We start from the raw sequence: 20,191 nt of genomic DNA on the forward strand, positions 1-20,191 counted from the left end.
ATCTTTAACCCCCCTTCCTGGCCCCAGACCCACCCAAGCTGCGGTTTGCCGGGGAGGGGGGGCAGGGAAGAAGAGAGAGAAAAGGGAAGATAGTTCCCTTCCCCCATAGACTAGTCTGCATCCCCAACTATGTTTGTGTCCCATCCTTGTCAGCCATCCCTCACTGCTCCAGCTAGGGAGCAGAGGGGTGGGGTCAGGCCTGCTCTGAAGTAGACAGTACAGCCCAGTCCAGGGCTGCAGAGCATGCTGGAAGACTGTGATTTAACTTGAACCAGGAAGGGGTCTGGGACAGAAGTTTCATAAACCAGTCTGACCCAAAATCAGTTGCATCTGATGCATTCAACTAGGTTTACCTTAAACTAGTTACGGTGATTTTGAAACTGGTTTATATGCACTGAATATCAGTTCTGTTCCACGATTAGACCAGTTTCTGATCACTTAAAACTAATTTGTGTGTAACTTCTGTCCCTAGCCTTGCATTCATTTCCTTTTGACAGCAGCAGAAGTTAGGTGGCAGATTCAGGGTATTCTGTAATGCTAATATTCATCATTTCACTCACAGATTATAAATTAAAAGCAGAATCTGGCTTTCTATGCAAATAAGCTTGACAATTCTTGTTAAATAGTCTTAAATGGTTTTAAACAGGAGTCATGTGAGAGTTGAATGTTTTGTAATACTCCAGAAGTTAACCAGTACAAATTATGGTTCGCTGAATAACCCCCAGCCTTTGCAACACATAGCTTAATTTGGCTAGAAAACCAAGTATAACTTAAGAAAACATATCAAAAAAAGAATTGAGAGGTATGAAAAAATACTGCTTTAATGAATTCCATTTTTAGTATGTTGCCTAACCAAATAGGATGCGTGAGAAAGAACTTGTGCAATAAAAAGTAAACCCCAATAGAATAAAAGTATAAATACATTCTATTATAATAAAAGTCTTAGTCTGTCTGTCCATAATGCTTTATTCACACTCTGATTGGTTGTCCAAAACAATCAAATGCAGTGCAAGTGTTCAAACAGGAACTGGCAGCCAAGCTGCCATGACAGTGGCAACTGAGTGTGGGGGAGGCCACTGGAGCTGGCCTCACCCTCTGCAGCATGAGGTGACAGTGGCAACTGATATGGAGCAGGGGGCCCAGCTCCAGCCCCAAGTGGCAGGGTGGGGCACCAGCCATGGCCCCGGCCCCAACCTGAAGCAGTAGGGCAGGGGGGACCCGGACCTGGCTCAAAGTGGCAAGGGGCAGCGGGTAGTGGCCTCCCGTCATTCTTGATGGGCAATTTGCTAGCACATGGTAATGAATTTGTATGCAGTTGTTAGTAGTGTGCATAAGGAACTCTCTTTTAACCTAGTGTCCAAAAGTAGTACTTGTTACTTAGAGCATACAAGTGGTCTTCAGCAGGAAGAATGAATTACAGATCTTTCCCCATTTTGCAGGCTAACCAGCAATTCCTGAAAACAGTAACAGAACAGAATGTGGAACTAGAACACCTACGCAAACAACTGAGGTATAAACCAGAGATATTTCTAAATCTATCCAAGCATTTGGGTATCAGTATTCCTGCTTGATGCATTGCTGACCTTTGTTAACCTTGTTTATACTGCAGAACTCAATTCTCTCTCTCTAGAAGTCATTAGAGACCGTTTGGATACAGATAGACTAGGACAGACCCTAGTTTTCAACTAACAAATCGTTTAGTCCTCAATAAATATATTAACTAGATATTATTTTCTATATAACAAGTTATTCATAACAGAAAATTTTAGATTCTAGAAAAAATGATGGGATAAATGCATTTGTACATCTGAAGTCCTTTCCTCTTCCAGTGATGAGTACTCAGCTCTCCCCACGCACTTGATCTGGGAGACTATTCAACACTTTAAACAGGACTGAGTCCAAAGAGACTTATTATTAGTATAAATATGTGGACAAAAACTCAACTGCATGCATGTCCTCCTGACCTGCAATTCATTAAAGTCAAGAAGTATAAGCGTTTAAAACACCTAAAACAATTTTTTATGTAGTAAATAGAATTCTTGTACATTTCTTGTATATCACACACTGACAAATTATACTGAGTTTGAAGAGTAAAGAAGTATTACGTTCCTTAAGTGTAACATCAAAAATGCTTAAATTAAGCTCAAACTTCAAGTATCTTGAAAAAAAATCAGTACTACTAAATCCAAAGCATTGGTTTTTGGGAATGGAAGGAAGAAAAGAGCATGGTTTTTGCAAAAAATAAGCAGCAGTGTCCTCATTAAAATAAATTCTGAGGTATTTAAATAAAAATCTGAGCTACAATAAGCACATTGAAAAATATAAGCATTAAAACAAAACAAGTCTCTGGGGAGAAAGAGGTGAGTTATCTTTTTACAATAAGACTGGTAGGAGGGCAGCACTAAAGAGCTATAGCTCTAAGGTAAAGCCCATTTTATTGTATGGAACTATGGGATACTGACCCTGTAGTTCATTTTGAAATAGAATGAAATTTAATTACTTTTAAGGTGTATATCTCTACCAGACTCTACAGTGGTGTGGGGGGGAGAAGCATTTATGTAGTCCAAAACAGGGCTTCACAATGAGAGTGCTTTAGTTTATTTAAGAATTTTATTGGTTTAAAAAAAAAAAAAAAAGTTATAGTTTGTACCCCGTCAGACACCCTAAAGAGTTTATTTTAGAAGCCTCTTTTCCTTTGAATAAACCCTTATTTGTATAGTTAAATGCCATTTATACACTGCAGAGAAAGACTGGGAAGTGTGCTGACAGCTACTAGACCAATATTCCCCCATAGTTAAGGCAAGAGATAAAATTTAAGAATTAAAGATGCCAGCAAACAGACAACTATGCAGGCAATGGGATTCTCTAAAAATTTCCCTTTTTTAAATTAATAAAGCACCCCTTTGGCCAAGAAACCTATTTATGTATCTGAAGTAGAGAGCCACAAACAATGAGAGGCCATTATAAGGCTGCTGTTCGCTCTAATGAAATCTTCAGTTGTCATGAGGCGGTAGTGATGGACCCCATATTCAGATAGGATGTGCTCTTGCAGGAGGAATGAGATGGATGACCTAGCTACATTTGTGGTCCCCTTTGTTCTTGGGGGGGGGGGGGCAGAGAGTAAGAAGGAAGTTGATCTCTCCGTTAGTGGAAAATTAAGTACTAGGCTAATGAAGACAACATAACTATGACTCCTTTCTAACAACTTGCAGCCTGTCCTACACTACATTGGTATTGGTGTTACTTGTACAACAAATAAGGGCCAAAGTCAAATTGAATTCCATGTCTTTATTTTTTTTATTCTACTACTTTACATTGCTTCGTTTTGTTTATTCATATGCATCTTTATACATTATAAAATGACTGTAATGCTCCTTAAAATTTGTAAAATACATAAAATTATTATACACTTTTACCAGTAACCACAAATCATGCAACTTTATTATTATACAATATAGTTTTATTGTTAATTCTACTGAATTGTTATTAGCAAAAGTTGCAAATAAACAACCACTACTGCATAAATTTAAGTTTCAGACTTAAAAGTAGATGTTACAGATGTCTAGTGTATACATCTAGCTGTAAGCCAATATACTGTGGAAGTCCTTGGAAAAGTGGTCCTGGACTTGGGCTGAAAAATTCTCTTGTGGAAATCTGAAGCTCTTCCTCAAATACTTACTAACATTCAGCATGCAGTTCTTGAAAATGTTTGGTCACCGTCTACACATTTTCACTGTAAAGGACTCAACTCTGTGGTTGCAGATGTAGAGGGCTCTGTTAAACATTACATAGAAATCATTCTTTAGGAAGTCTGGGATTTGTATTTAGAAGGTTCTCTCTCCCTAGGACTTTAGTGAAAAGGATTATTAATAAAGTAGGTATGTATAACTATATTGACACAAAATGACAAGTGCTATTCATTAAGCTGTTTGATGGAAAAAAAACCTTAGAAGTCAAAATTGTTTTCTAAGAGGTCCCTCATTAATGTTGCAGATAAAATATTTGTAAATATACTCTCCAGTTCAAAGCATCAAGAGCTGGTGAAAATACACTCATGTTAATTTGAGGCAACACAACAGCACTAGTTTAGAGATGTAGTGTGAAATACTATGTGTTATAGTCATTTTTCTTAATGTCAACATTTGACAAGAGTGTAACATATTTTGCATCCAACATGGATAAAGACTGTTTCTGGTTTGCTGTACAAATCACATCCACATTTTTTTTTTTAAGTGATTTCACACAAGTTTCGGCTAAAAGTCATCTGACAAAGCTGTCGGATTCATAGGTACATGACAACAGGTTGTTCAGATCCCAGGAGCAGCTGTGACACCCCCTGGTGGGCACATAATTCCTGCCCCTCCAACCCTAGGGGGCTGTCACCTGTTACTTGCCTACCACACCTTTGATGTTATTGTTTGGAAAGGAGGGAGGCTGCCTGGGGAACCTAGAGCGAGCCTGTCATTGTTCAAGTCACAGCCTATGCTTTTTTTGCTTTGAGCCCCTCTAGCTGTAGTCTAGAGACTGTACCAAGCTTCAGGGTTCCCAGGTCCTCAGCTTACCCTCTTCGACTATCAGATCACCCTTCTTCGGCTGTTGAGCCTCCCAACACTCTCTCTGTTTGGGCACCAAACCTTGCTTCTGCCTTACCTGGGCATTGGGCCCCCTGGCTCCCAAATTCTCAGTCCTGCCTTTCTCTGGCTCTTTACAACTGCAGGTGCTATGAGACTTCGTAACCCACCCTATAGGCCCCCCCAAAGCACCAGGTAAAACTGGAATCAAAACACAAATAGAAGTCCTTCTGGCTCTAACAAAACTACTAGCCCAGTCCTTGCTCTGGATCTGTTGCTAGCATTCATTTCTCTAGCTGACTCAGGGCCTAATGTACTCACAGTCACCTTTGCAGAGCTCCTTCTTGCTTCATTCCCAGGGCCAGACTAGCTGGCCCGCCCCTGGGGCTGCCTTTTATTCCTCCCAGGGCCCTGCCCCCTCTTTCAGTCAGGTGAGTCTCCTGGGCTGCCTGCAGGTGCCTCCTAATTAATTTAATCAGCCAGTCTCTATGGCAACCTAGATGCAGCTCTGCACTGCCTCCTGAGTAGGGCTCTGCCTGGGCTCTTGCTCTCTTAAAGTGACAGAGCCCCCAGGTGCTCCATCACAGTACCAGGCACTGTTGATAGACTCATTGTTTTTTGTTGTGTTTGGGCAAGAATAGAAGCATGTATTTTCATAGTTGCATAGTTTGTAGGGTTGGAAGGGACCTGAGCAGATCATCAAGTCTGACCCCCTGCCATGGCAGGAAAGAGTACTGGGGGCGGTCGGGAAGGCCACGGCGGAGATGGAACTGGGACTAGTGACCCAAATCAAGGACAACAAGAAGTCCTTTTTTAAATACATAGGGGGTAAAAAGTTTTCTTATACCCAGAGGAACCATCCTGAAATTGCTCAGCAGTAGACTAATTTGCAGGCCAGGCAGTCATTTTGAGAGTATGATATAATCTATAAATGATCAAGTTCATAATTTACCTTCAGTTTCCTTGCCTTACAGGGATGTGGCACAATTCTGTATTGTATACATGTAGGCAATGTACATATTAGGAGGGAAGCACCATACTGCCTCACATACATCAAGCCCCAGAATATAATACACATCAAAATGAAGAGAAAAATATCTTACCTTATAGTCAGTAACTGAGTAGCAGCAGTTAGAAAGCCAAGTCTGCTCAATGCTCTACTCCCTGAGAATTAATGTGGATTTTACTTTTGTTTTCACCTGATAAGTAGCAGAAACTGCTCTTACCATATTCCTTGCACATAATACACACTCTGATTTCCAGCAGCTGGTTTTTCGGGGAAAGGCCTGTTTGTACACAAGAAAATATGGTACATTTTCTTATTCTAAAATGCTGCCTCATTTAGAAAGTAGCACACATGCCTTTAAATCCCATGAGGTTGTCTGTAAAAGCTGTGCAAAGCAGCTGTACTAAACTAGTATATATATGCTGTTTCTGATTAGATGCTGCTTTATGAATAGCAATAAGAAATGGTGGTTAATGGCATGACAGTTTGTCCTTCAAAGATTCATCCTGCATCGTATACTATAAAGTAGGCATAATCAAACTAAAAATATATATAGGAGAGCATGGGGGGCATGTGCCCCACCCCCCACAGTTTTGTGTGTAGGGCAGGGGAATATATGGGCAGTCTACTGCAGGTCTCAGGGCTCCTCAGCCTACTGCCCTCCCAACCAGGGGCCTCCATAGTGCAGTGAGTGGGACCCACCGCAGGAGGGTGGAATGGGGCTGGGAGTCTGGGTGTCACTGCCGCTGAGAGCCCAGCACCAGCTATGCCATCATGGTGAGGCAGCCCTATCTGCCTGACAGTAGTGGGGGAGCAGAACATGCCACCACTGCCACCCCCACTACCAGGCAGGCAGGGGGCACCTTACTTTAGCAGTGTGGCTGGCATAAGGCTCCAGGCAGTGGTGGTGGCACTGAGCTTCCTCACCCCACTCTGCCTTCCTACGCAGAGTCCTGCCCGCTGTGCTGCGGAGGCCCCTGTAGGTAAGGCATCAGGGCAGGGACTCCTGAGCCCTGCAGTAGGCAGCCTCCGTCCCCCCTGCATGGGCTCTACTTGGCTCCATTTCTGCTGTGCCAGCCACAAGAAAAGAGGGTGAAACTAGGCTCCATGATCCCCTCTAGCCACATGAGCCATTGGGTCCCATAGCCCTGGCAGCTGGGGGCCCCCTCCAGTAAAATAAAACGTTGTGTTCAGCTGATACCTATATATATATAGGTAGTGGAGTTTCATTTTAATTGTGGATTTGGGGTTTTTTAATCAGAGAATTCACAGGGGGCAGTTTAAATTGGAGAACTTGTGATTTTTAAACAGATTAAACCAAGATCCCTGTTCACGAAACAGCATTGGGATATTTCTACCCAAATGAGGGCAGGGCTGCTCTCTCCATCTTGCTGAGCTACTTACTCCCTTGGTCATGTTTGAAGACAGTGAATTGGCAAAAAACCTAATTCAATGCCATTCCCAAATAAAACATTTATATATTGTTGAACTTTGGTACAACTTAGAAATCACTTTCTACCAATGGCTGTTGTTACTTCGAGAAATTGATCAGTGCCTAATAGTACTGCGGTCTGATAGAGACTGTTTTATTTTTACAAAGATGCCTTACGAGACGACAGATAGTGAATCAGGGATGACAACAAAAACTTTATACAATGTTTTGGTTCAGAATCAGGGAAAAGTGATGACAAGTATAAACCACTATTTGTTTTTTGCGGCCATGCATTCCAGCCCTGGGCCCCAAACCCCACACACCATCCCAGCTGGGCAGCATCCCCAGCCCCAGGTCTGCCCAACTCCCTCCCTTCCTTCCTCCCTCTCTACAGGGACCTCATTCCCCCTTACCCACCACCAGACTTACTTGTAGGAGCTGCTGTCCAAGCTGCTTGGTAGCCATGTGCATGCATGAGCACACAAGTGCACATGGGGCCCCCTTCCTGACCACCCTTCCCCCGCTTCTCCCTGCCCCTTTCAGGCTGCAACTCTGCCAGCCTGCAGAGAGGTCTTTGCAGAAGTGGAATATCTGAGTATATCAATGTTAAAATGAAAAATCCATGTTTTTCTCAGTTAAAAGGGAAAATCTGCATTTTTTTTTACCATTTTTCTGCAGAAAATGGGAAATTTGGATCCCTGTTCATGAGTCAGCAGTGTGATGCAGTCACCCTGGGGTGCATTAACAGGAGTAGCATATTTAAGATATGGAAGGTGACAGTGGCCATCTACTCAGTGCTGATTAGGCCTCACCTGGGCATTGTGTGTTGTTCTAGGTTTGACAGTTTAAGACAGAATTAGACAAAGTCCAGAGTATCCTGAAGCAAGCAACAAAGATTGTAAAAGAATTGGAATGCAAGCCATTTGGGGAAAGCTTGAGAGAACTGGGTATACTTGGGTTAGAGAAAAGAAGATTAAAAGGTGACATGTTTTCAAGTATTTAAAAGACAAAGGAGAAAGAAAGAATAAGGAGGAATTTCTGATTGCATATGGAAGAATATGAAGCAATGGGCTTAAATAGCAGCAAAGCACTTATTTATTAGATCAGATTTTCAAATAACTTCCTTACTGTCAGAACAGTACGCCAATGGAGCACTTCCCAGGAAACTTTCAGGCTTTCCTTTGCTTGAGGTTTTTGAGAAGAGGCTGTATAATGATTTGTCTGGAATGGTTTAGGAATAGCACATCCTAGATTTGCACAAAGAATGAATTAGATGATCCTCAAGGTCACTTCCAGTCCTATGAGTCTGAAGGAATTGCCTCAAGAGCATGCGTTAATGGAAGATCATGCTGTTTTGCTTGATTGGTATCAAATGTTTGGCATACCTTGAAAAACTTACCTGTGGGCTAACAGTAGGGCAGTGGTCTCCAGCCTTTTTAAGTAGGAGATCACCTTTGGCATTTAAAAACAACCCAAGATCTACTGTGCGCTATCCTGCCCCCCTGCCCAGCAGGTAAGTCTGTAGGGTGGGAAAGGGGGGAGCAGATTGAGGCAGAGGGAAAAACAATTATTTGGGGGTGCACCTCTGCAGCAGGTAAGTCCCAACTTACCCCTGCTCCTTCCTCTGTGGCACTGTCCCTCACTGCGAGTGCCTCAATCTAGCCCTCGCCCCTTCTCTTCCCCATTGACTGACTTCTCAGCACTCAGCCCCCCACCCCAGCCTCAAATCAACTCCAAAAGGCTCTACCGTAGCAGGCTCCAAGGTCTACTGGTGGATCGAGATCTACTGGTTGGTGACTGCTGCAATAGGGTATAGCACAATATATTAAGCTTTGTTTTCTTTTTGCTTTCAGTAAAGGGCTTTTTTGGCCAACATGTTTTCACTTATGATTGCTAGATGAGCAAAATCAGTCATATTATTTATACATTTATGTGTCCTAATTTCTCTGTATGCACATGGTGAAAGTTGACATTATTCTTGAGGCAAATATGTGTTTTAGCGCAGGTTTGTTTTAGTGCAGTAAAGGGTCATTCTTTTTTACAAATGTTTTTTCTCCATGTATCACCAGGTTAGATGGCCACATGTTCTGTGTATTTAGAAACAATGCTTTAAGATTTTTTCCCCCATGTTTTTATCTTATATTCAACTTTGTTGCTCAGGAGCAATTTTGTCAAGGGAAACTCCATATATTTTTAAACTATTTTGACCAGTGCTTATATCACTATTTTAAAAGACCATAAAACACAATTTATTACGGAGTTTTACCCTCTCCTCCTTTGTAAAGACTCTACAAATGAACAATGGGTACAGACAGAATGCAGCTCCCATCTGTAACTCGGAATGATTTTTGCAGTGTTCTGACTTGCAGCGTTACCCCAGACCAAACAGAAGTTGGCTGTTGGTTCCAGGGCAGAAAGGAATCTAGCTGTGCTGGGAGTCTGCAGCCAGGTTCCCATAGCAATGACCAGGGCTCTCTGCCAGTGCTGGCTGTTTTCTGAATGGGTGGGGGGAAAGGCAGCAGGAAGAACTCATTCTTGGGGCACCCCAGCTTCCAAGAATTGGAACCTCCCCTCCCTAACCTGAATTCCCTCTGCTCCCTTTACTCCCGTCCCATTCTGAAAACAGTGACAGGCTGGGAGCTCTGCAGACGTAAGTTACAAAAGACGCTATATTTTTTAACATCTTTATCTGATACCTCATGCAATGAGGGGTCAGCTTTTCATCCAGTTGGCCATTTTTTAAGCTGTTTGAAGCCATGCATTTGTATTTGGTCGCAGCTATAAACTGCTTTATGTGGCCAGATCAGCCAAAAATTGTCACGTCTGTCTGCATCTAGTATGTCACCACTCCAGTAAATAGGAGATATCTGCCTTTAGCATCTAGATTAAACTCCAGATAAACTTTCAAAAGTTTTCAGGTAATTTACACAACTTTAAAATAAACTTTCACAAAGAGAGAACACCTTTCAGTTGATCTGAAGTCTAACAACACTGTTTTTCAAAGTGCTTTTTCCTAACTAGCCTATTCAAGACATAAAATGGAATGTAATTGGCCAAAAAGCCAATGTAAGTCATGAACTTGTGTTCCTCAATGCATTTTTTCTCCTCTTTCTTTACAGAAAATAGTTCATCCCCTTTGGAGCTTTCTTTTATTTGGAGGGGAAATAGGGGTGTGTTCTGTTTTGTTTATTTGTTTTTTCTACTATCAATTCAACTGCATGCAGCTTTCATTTATATAAAGCATGCTCAGGATGTTTGTCACAGCTTGCTTTTTCTGGAAATGTACAGGATCATTATATATTGTATATCACATTCCCATTTTTATGAAATATCCCTGCTGGATATTTTCTTCTTTTCTGCTTAGCATTTATATTTGCCATTTCTCTCACGCTTAGTGCCACCATGTTTTACTCATTTTTTTCATCAGTTCACTGGCCTGCTTCCTTGTTCAACTAGAGCTGTATCACTATATATGTACATTTTCATGCTTACAGCCTCCTTACTGGGCGTGTTTACACGTTCGTTAACATGCGTTAGATACTGTACATTTAGTTTAGTACTTCCTTAATAAAGAACTAGCTAAATGCACAGTATCTAGAGCCTCTGTGCCAGCGCATGGCTTAGTGACACTTGCTGCGCATTAGCCTAATAACACTGTGCAGTAGGCTATTAGCACAGTGTTATTAGGCTAATGCACAGTAAAGCGGCTCGTATAGACACACCCACTGAGTGAGAAAGCTGCTGATTTGATTTGATGTTACCACATCACATGCATTTTTATATAAAATAAGGAATATATGGAATTAGATATATTTTTACAGTCCTTTACAAGATTTTATGCAGAGTATTCCAGTTGCCAGTTTCTGTGATAAAACTGTAATGTTACTCCTTGTATGTGTGCAAATAAAACCTGTGGTTTTAGGGGTCTTAAAATTCATGTAAAACTGGGAAGATTGACCGCTAGAATCTGTAACCATAGGATGGTGTAAACGTGATACCGTTATGGTTGTCATGATATATCCTCGGTATGTGTTTCTGGAGATGACTGGAAAATAAGGTGGCCTGAAGCAGTTAGAGACTTAAACTGGAGGTGGGTTTGATATGTAAGAGATTGTAGGCCCTCCAGATCTGAGGGAAAGCTTGATTTAAGAAGAAATTGAATTTTTTAATACTGCTTAAGAAAAGTTTTAGGTATAAACAATTACTGGGAGAGTTATATTATAATAAGCACAATGCAACCACAACATAACGATGTGTAAGGATTAAAGAAAGGCTTTTCCATTCTGTTATTGTTGTTGAAACGGTGGAATCAGTTGCTGACTGGTTAGATAACCAGTTGATCACTTGATCAAATTTTCCTTTTGCCCATTTATTTAATTAATGGGAGACTATTCAGCCAACCCAAATGGTGTTTATTAACACAGTGTTACTAATTCAACAGTATAATGGGGGTGGCGGAGGGCAAGGAAATATAAAACAGGAATTTCTTACCAAGGTTCTACTGATGTTTTCTTTAGGGCTAATGGAATACAGTGGCACCTGATCCAAAGTCTAGTGTTAATGGCCTAACTTTTATTATCTAGGCAAAATGCTGGAGAGTTCCTTTAGTTGTGGAAACTCTGAAAACCAATTCAAGCCAGTTCCTTGTGGGTCTCACGGAGATATGTATAGGCAGACAGTGGGTGCATCTACATGAGACCCTTAATTTTGCATTAGCATAATTTACTGTGAGGTAATCATATGTCTACAAAGGGCTCAGACTGGGAGATCCTTTTCTCCCAGCCAGCTCTCCAGAGTCACGGGGCTTGGGTGGGGATACCCTTATCTCCCAGCACTGGCCACAACTGCAGAGCTCCAGCTGGGTAATAAGGGCCTCCCAGCCCAAGCCCCATGACTGCAGAGCTCTGGCTGGGAGATGAGGATCTCCTAGCACTGGCCCCACAGTTGTGGAGCTGGCGCTGAAGATCGTGCTGGGAGCTCCCTGCTGGCAGGGGCAGAGGAACCTGCTCCTCGCCCAGCTCTGGAGGGAACAGGCTGGGGAGCTTGTTCTCTGCTTGGCTCCACACTCAGAGCTGGGCAGGGAACAAGTCCCCGAGCCTTTTTCCCTCCCGCTCTGCGTTCATGTTTCTGAGCAGGGAAAAAACTGTCCAACCTCTACCCAGGGTGCAGGGCAGGGGCTGGGAACTATCCTGGTCAGAGACAGTTTCCACCCTATGCCCCAATTTGGTGATTGGGGATTTAGCACAGGGCTTGGAAAGAGCTGTAGGGATGGGGTAGTTCCCAGCCCCTTGCCCCAATCTGCCCCAACTTTGTCCCCACCCCAGGAGCAGGTGGCCCCTGGGGCCAGGGGACAGCTGTCTCGTGGCCCGGTGTTCCCTGCCAGCCCCTGGGCTAGCACCCAGGGAGCCTGGAGCTCCCTCAGTGGTGGCAGGGGCCCATTGCAGGGCTGCAGGAAACTTGGAGCAAAGAGCAGCAAATCTGCTTCCTTATCCCCACATGTGTAAATGCCTGCCCAAAACCCTTACTCTGGAGTAGCATACACCAAAGTAAATTTAGTCAAGATTTAAAACTCTGAGAAGGATTTGATTCCTAAGCAGTCCCCCTTATTTTCTCAGATTATCTTTAAGTGGGGCTTCCTAGACTGAGTGATACCTACTGGGTGCATGTACATGTGAATTTAAGATGGCTTAAATTTAATTCGCATTAAACTAATGCGAATTAAGCGGGTTTGGCAGGTGTCTAAACATGGTGGGACTTGGAACTAACTTCAGTCTCAGATTGCTTCAGCCCTGCTGTGAACCTCTGCGGCCACTTGGGGGAACTCCAGCCTCTTGACAGCCATGTCAAAGCCAGAGCCAGCTGCCAGCATTTGGCAGCCATCTTGGAAACACACTCTGCCTTCTGTTCCCTGGCCTGCTCCTTCCCTGCCCAGGAGCCACATACCAAGCACAGAGGCAGCACACGGTAGCTCCCTCCTTCCCACCCTGCCTCCCTGCACCAGAGCTGCCTCTGCTTCTGCCAGCAATGTCAGCAGCACCCTACTGCTCCAGCCTGGCCCCTGACTGTAACGACCAGCACCCCATGCTCCTGCTGGCTATGGTGCTGTCCAAGCTGCCTGCAGCAGGCACCCCCACCCCACCCAAGCCCCAAGAGAGCTGCGTATCCACCAGGAGGAGCCAGGGCACTAGCTGCAGAAGGCCCTGGCTAACCCCCAACTCCTGCACTCCCTGCTGCAGCCCACCACCCACACACCCCCTACCCCCTGCCCACCTCCAGCACCACTGTCAGGACATGCATATGCTTGAAACAAAAATACTTTATTACCCTCACAATACCCATCCCCATTCCTTCCCCCCCCCAAAACAGTGTCCCTCCATCCCACCCACCAACAAAAAAGCCCTCCCGCTTACAAGTGGCAAACTATATAGAGAGCAACCCAGGCATGGTGGAGGAGAGGCCAGCCAGGAGTCCTGAGGCTGGGCTCTGGCAGGCCCCCTAGTGGCTGGGCAGACCCAGGACTAAATTTGCATTAAACTAATGTGGAGTAACGCATTTATACATACATTAATCTGCATTAACAAATTTGATATTTGGCTTGGACGAGTATCAAATTTAGGCTCAAGTAGCCTAAAATCATCATTTCTAAGCCACTTTAAGGGCACGCATGTGTAGACTCGTGCCCCTAATGTGGCTTAAATTGGCTAATCCGTATTAAATGACCATATGTAGGCACACCTGCTGACAATGACATACCTCCTCTTACCACCCAACCAATATAACAGGCTCAGTAGTTTGTGCCTGTGTCAGAGCCTTTGGGCATGTTTGGTCAAGGCCTTAGTATCAGTGAACAGGTAGTATATTGGAAAATATGACCTATACAAGGTTGTATAATTAAACGTTTTGATATACAGTAAAAACTCTGTTATTCATAGATTCGTAGACATTAGGGCTGGAAGGGACCTCAGAAGATCATTAAGTCCAGCTCCCCATCCGAAGGGCAGGAAGTCAGCTGGGGTCATAGGATCCAATCAAGACAAGCATCCAATTTACTCTTGAAGGTGTTCAGTGTAGGTGCTTAAACCACCTCTGATGGCAGGCTGTCCCAGACCTTGGGGGCTCGGACCATAAAGAAATTCTTCCTTATGTCCAGCCTGAAACGGTCTTGCAATGGTTTATAACCATTCAACCTCATCGTCCCTTGGGGCACTCTGGTGAGCAAACGTTCCCCCAGAAACTGCTGGTCACCCCGATAAACTTATAGGTGGCCATCAGATCACCCCTGAGCCTGCGCTTTTCCAGGCTAAGGAGCCTCATGGCTCTCAGCCTGTCATCATAAGGTCTGTTTTTCTGACCTCTGATCATGTGCATGGCTCTTCTCTGGACTCTCTCAAGCTTCTCCACATCCTTTTTGAATTGTGGAGCCCAAAACTGGATGCAGTACTCCAGCTGCGGCCTCACCAAGGCTGAGTACAAGGGGAGAATGACGTCCCAGGATTTGCTTGAGAAGCATCTATGGATGCAAGCCAGTATTTTGCTCGCTTTACTAGCTGCAGCACTGAAGGCTTATGTTCATCTTGTGGTCAATGATGACCCCCAAGTCTCTTTCTTCCATAGTGCTAACCAGCGTAGCACTGCCGAGCTATAGGGATGCTGCAGGTTTTTCCTCCCAAGGTGGAGAACCTTGTATTTTTCGGTGTTAAACACCATCAGGTTCTCATCCACCCATTTGCTGAGCCTGCTCAGGTCAGCCTGGATCACCCTCCTTTCTTCTGATGTAGATGCTTTGCCCCAAAGTTTGGTGTCATCAGCTAACTCAGCCAGTCCACTTCTGATTCCAATGTCCACATCATTAATGAAGATGTTGAACAATATGGGTCCAAGGACAGAGCCTTGGGGGACTCCACTGGTCACAGGGCACCATGATGATTGACTTCCGTCAATTATTACCCTCTGGGTCCAACCACAGAGCCAATTCCCCAGCTGGTGGATCGTGGTGGACCCAAGGCCACAATTAGCCAGTTTCTCCAAGAGGTGATCGTGGGATACCAGATGAAAGACTTTTTTGAAATCAAGATATATGACATCGATCTCTTCTCCCTTGTCCAGGAGATAGGTCACCTGGTCATAGAAATAAATGAGATTGGTCAAGAAAGACCTACCCGCAACAGACCTGTGCTGGCTGGATTCCTGGAGAGCCAGAGGGCCTGCTGTGCCCTCTTGCTGCCTTTCTTCCAAGATGGGATAGAATTAGCTTGTGCATTGAGGATCGCTCCCTTGAGGAGCAACCACTCTTCCTGAACGCCCCTCCCCCTGGGGTCGTGGTCCCTTTGGGCCTCACTGACAAGCCTCCTGAGCTTGTCAAAGTCGGCTTTCCTGAAGTCAAGGACTTCAGTTGCTGACTGACTTGCCAGCTTTATGGCAGATGGTGAAGGTGATCAGCTTGTGGTTGCTGTCACCCAGCTTCCCACTGATCTCTAGGTCACCGATTAGGTCATGCCCACTAGCCAGTACCAGGTGGAACAGCGGTGGGCACTTCCAGTTTCACTTTACCTTACAAACGGCTCGTAAGGTGCTGGTTAATGTAGCTTTTACTGTATTTAAAACTAAATTACAGCATGCACTTTGCATACAATCTTGTCTGTAACATCAATGATACTGAGCATGCAAATGTTCAATGATTCTGAGCATGCAGATGTTCCAGGGTGGGTATATACATGCAGGGAAGCAGAAACAGCAGCCTGCTCCAGCCCACACTGGCCCTGCACTGGCCCCCTGCAGCAGCCAGGGGGAGCTCTAGGCTCCCCCTCGGTGCTAGCCTATGGCTGGCAGGGAGCACAGGGCTGGGCCTGGATGCCTGTCCCGGCAGCAGGCAATCTCCTGCCCTGTGCTGCCTGGCTGACCAGGAGCAAATTTGCTCCCAGTTGGCCATCTACATGTGTCATACTTCACAGTAATTACTTATGAGTAAATTTGCTACTTGTATTTACAGGTAGCAAATTTATTCATGATTAAAGCACATTACTGCTCGGTAAGCATCTGTACGTGTAGATGGTGACAACTTTTGCACAGTAATTTGCTCTAATCTCGAGTAAAATGTCTCATGTAGATGTACCCACTGTGTATTTGGTTTGTTTGATGGCACTTCTGGTTTCCAAAAATACAGTTATTATTTTTTCTAATAGTGTTAATTGTGAGTACATAAATTACCCGAACATTGCTGCATTAAAGGGTATTGATGGAAGTAGAGAATCTTAAAAAGGACCAAAAAGCTACTCTGTTGTAACAGGTTGAATGGAATGGTGATGATGGAAGGAACAAAATAATTGGAAAATAAATTATCTTTAAGAAATCTTTACTACAGACAGACTCACTAGTTTTGCAAGACATCTCTGACAAGAAGAAATTGATTACACTTTTAAGCTTGTTATCCTTTCGCTATATCTTGTTCTGCCTTTTTAATCTGAGTAGTGCCACTGTTGCAATGACAAACACTTCTGTCTTTGTGGAATTCAGAAAAGAACTCTACCAATGTGCAGACTCTGAAACTCTAAAATAGCAATTATATTAATTAAATAGTGGCAAAAGCTACAAATGCAACTATCATAAACTACTTTTGGCAGCTGGTCTCTGACGGTGTGTTACATTTGTTCCTTTTTTGTTTTTTCTTAGGCAGTAACAATGACATTTTGATACTTAAGAAGTTGAAAACATTGAATTCCTGCTATAATATACTAGAACTTTCTTCTGTGCTTTTTGGTAGGGAGACTAGTTCTACCATCCAGATAGTTTAGTGCTTGATTTTCCTTGGTAGAAAAGTGAGGTTAAACAGACTTCCCTCCTTCATTTTTTGTTAAAGGTAGGAAAAGAGAGATTGAATGGTGTTCAGTGGTTTTATTATATTATACATCTTCTCTTCAAAAGCAGTCATTATCAAATCATTCTAAAGAGAATACCAAGACTAGATGGACAAACGGTTAGATCTGGAATGATAAATTCTATATTCTTAACATCAGTAAATATGTCAATTCAAATATTAGTGAAAATTGAAAAGTAAAATTTTAAATGTCTTAGCATTTTTTACTGATGCAAAGGAATTTACCTATCCATCATAGTATCCAGGGGTCTCATATTGACTAATTTATTCATACAGTGCTCCTGTGATGTAGAGGGGCATTCTCCTGATTTATTGATCTGAATTTGCAGGACAGAAACATAGTGATCTGCCAAATGCTAGCTCTGTGATAGAAGGAATAAAATCCCTACATTCTGAAACCTGAGGTACCACATAACAATTTCCATTTTTACACTGAGAAAACAATCCTAGGGAGTTCATTATCACTGAATTTTAAAAACTTAGAGTTGGTGGTATAGATTCTTACTCTGAGAACTTTCTCTGGTGCAATTTTCCTGCTCTCCAGGACAGTAATATAAAACAAAATCCCATAAATAATGACATGGAGAAGATAGCTGAAGCCAGGACCACCAGTACTTTAGTACCTTAACTACTAACCATAGATTTATTCTCTTCATTCTGTCCTCAGAAACCTTACATTCTGTTCTGCACAGTGGCACAGCTTTAGCAGGAAGGATGGAGATTGTCCCTATCTAGAGTATTCTATAACCTGGTGGTTTAGGGGTAGTAGAAGATGTGGGTCTCAGGCTGAAAAAAAGCACTAGATTGGGGTTTCCCACTTTCTGGCCAAGTGCCCTGACTGCTAAATTATTATGTAAAAAATTGACACTGGCAGTGGTATTTATGCTACTGCTTCTTCTGCTGGATATATATATATATATATATATATGCATGTATTTTAAAGAAAATGGCCAGATCTGCATTTTCCAAAGTCTTGATCCAGTGTGTAATAGATTTGCATGGAGCATGCCTACTAGATCAGGCCCCTCAAGGGACATAGGTTCTGTTCTGTCTAATTTCTTAAGCCATAATTAAGATGATTATTTGGTAAGAGACAAGAGGTACAAAGGCCAAGACAAAGACAGTTCTGGATATAAACAGAAGCAGGATCGTGGGTACCTAAGTATCTTAATAAAAAGACTAGAGTACCTGTAAAGTTTTAGTTGCTTCCAGATATAAGGTGGGTGAAGTAGATCACAGAAGAAGAAAGAATCTGGGTTCTTTTTCCTCTCTTACATTATAGAGTTGTAATAAAGGTTTTTCTTTCAGTTTTTCGATTTAGAAAAACTGTATGATTGCTGACCCACTTTCCCTGGTCCCATTTATGTGCTCTTTTTTGCCCTTCCCTCTTTCTCTAGCCAAATCCAAACATTCTGAAGCACACAGGCTATAATTTTCAGAAATAGCAAGTAATTTTGGGTACCCAGTTTAAATTAACTTAAAGGGACCAATAATCATGAAATCCTTCTGAAAAACATACCCCTTTAACATGTCTTAATCATTAGATTACTATGGAAAATGTTGGTCATGGTGTCCCCAACACAGCTGTGTTGAACAATACCTAAACAGTTTCAAACTCCTGCTTGGTCATCAGAAATTTCTTCCCACTACACGTGACAGTACAACAGTAATTTTAATGAAATTGGAACCCTCTCTGTTGCTGCTGCATACAAGGCAACAGAACTTGTTCCTATTCAGCTTTCATGTTGAAGTAGATTTCACAGCTGGTCAAATAAAGTTCTAATAAGTCTGTTCTAATAAATCAGCAGCCTCCCCCCTCCCTGCTGCTCCTCCCTATATTTAGCTAATTTTAATTCATAGATTGGTGTCTTTATACACAGGCAAACCAAATTAGATGTGAGAACAGCAACTGCAAAGGTTGATGAAATGACCAAAGTGATTGAGGATCTTCAATCTCAAGTGGAGAGAAAGGTATTCTAACTGCAGGAGATTCTTCTAGTACAAACATAAAGCGCTTATATTCACTTCAAAGTGTTCTTTTTGTAACATCATAACATTTCATTTTTTATGTTCAAGCAAAAGTAAGAAATCTTTGACTAATTCACATGATTTGCAGGAAGAAGATGTTGTATCAGCTCAGGAGAGAGAGGAAGCATCAGACAGACGCTTGCAGCAACTACAATCTAGCATAAAACAATTAGAAACAAGGTAAAGAGATTAATGTTGTTGGATCTGAAAGATGGAATTGATTACAACAACATGAAATTTGAGAATTTAGGTTTCATAATCTTTAGGATTTCCTGTTTCTCAAAATTTACATGCTTACTTTATCCTGGACTAACAGTACTTTTGCTGCTCAGTTCATAGAACCCTCTCAAAATTATCTGAATTGCTTTCTTTTCACCTGAATAAAGGTTATGGGACCACTGTTTGCTTGATCCTACTCCCATGTAGTTTTGCAAATGACTTCAGTTCAGTGGAGTAAGATTAGAGCTCATATCAAGCTAATCCATGGATCCCATTCACAAATTCCATTAATATTGGGTGGAACTGCCTATCTAAGTCTCAGTCTGAAATATGCATTGGCCACCTTAATACAGCCCTCCTCCATATTAAATCAAGTAAGAGATGATTCTAAGCCTCAGGTTGGGAGTCTTGGAACTAGTAAAATCATTGTTGTAATGAAACTTTTAGTGATAAGTGTCAGTGATATAGTTTCTTGAATACTAATGAAGGACATGAGTTCAGTTATAGTACCACCAGTTGTAATGTATGTCACAAACCTCATTGGAGGGTGCCCCAGAGCCCTAAGTTTCTCCTTTCTGTCCATCTTGTCCCACGGAACAGACCAAGGTTTACCCTGATATAACTCCTTCTCCTCATAAGCTTCAGCTCCACTGCCCTCATACCAGACCTCACAGCAGGGGAATCTTTGTCTGGTCTAGGTGGCTTCCCTGGGTCTGAAATAAATTTTAGGTCCCCCTTTCCATAGAACTGGTAAGCCTGGAATAACTTTCACCCAGAGATCACTTTTTACCATATGCACTAAATAAGGAGACAATAAAAGGATTTATTATATAGGACAAAAGAGAATAGACCAGAAGTTTGAAGACAGAAGAGAAAGACAGTTCAAGTTTCTTAGGTTCTCATTTAGTATGCCTTAGTCCTCCTGAGAGGCTCCCAAAACACAGCCTTCTTACTGATTCTGTCAACTCTGGCTGCAAGGGCCTTGGACCCATCTCCAGCTGAGGAAAAAATGCAAAAAATAACCATATCATAGACTTCCCCCTAAATAACTCCAAGCTAGA

At 42.7% G+C, this 20,191-nt stretch overlaps 1 protein-coding gene across 4 annotated transcripts in view; it reads left to right on the top strand.

Annotated features, from left to right (window-relative positions):
* The window catches only part of SCLT1 (sodium channel and clathrin linker 1), an 83,913-nt gene that overhangs the window by 20,018 nt on the left and 43,704 nt on the right, over positions 1-20,191 (top strand). For all 4 annotated transcript variants that reach the window (XM_090036547.1, XM_090036550.1, XM_090036548.1 and 1 more), the window contains 3 exons: positions 1,440-1,510; positions 18,764-18,854; positions 19,000-19,091. In XM_090036547.1, coding sequence (XP_089892673.1) covers positions 1,440-1,510; positions 18,764-18,854; positions 19,000-19,091 — 254 coding nt within the window. The remainder of the gene's footprint in view (positions 1-1,439; positions 1,511-18,763; positions 18,855-18,999; positions 19,092-20,191) is intronic.

This window comes from Crocodylus siamensis, chromosome 2 (assembly GCF_052110815.1).
Source record: "Crocodylus siamensis isolate JL-2025a chromosome 2, ASM5211081v1, whole genome shotgun sequence".
Taxonomy (NCBI): Eukaryota; Metazoa; Chordata; order Crocodylia; family Crocodylidae; genus Crocodylus; species Crocodylus siamensis.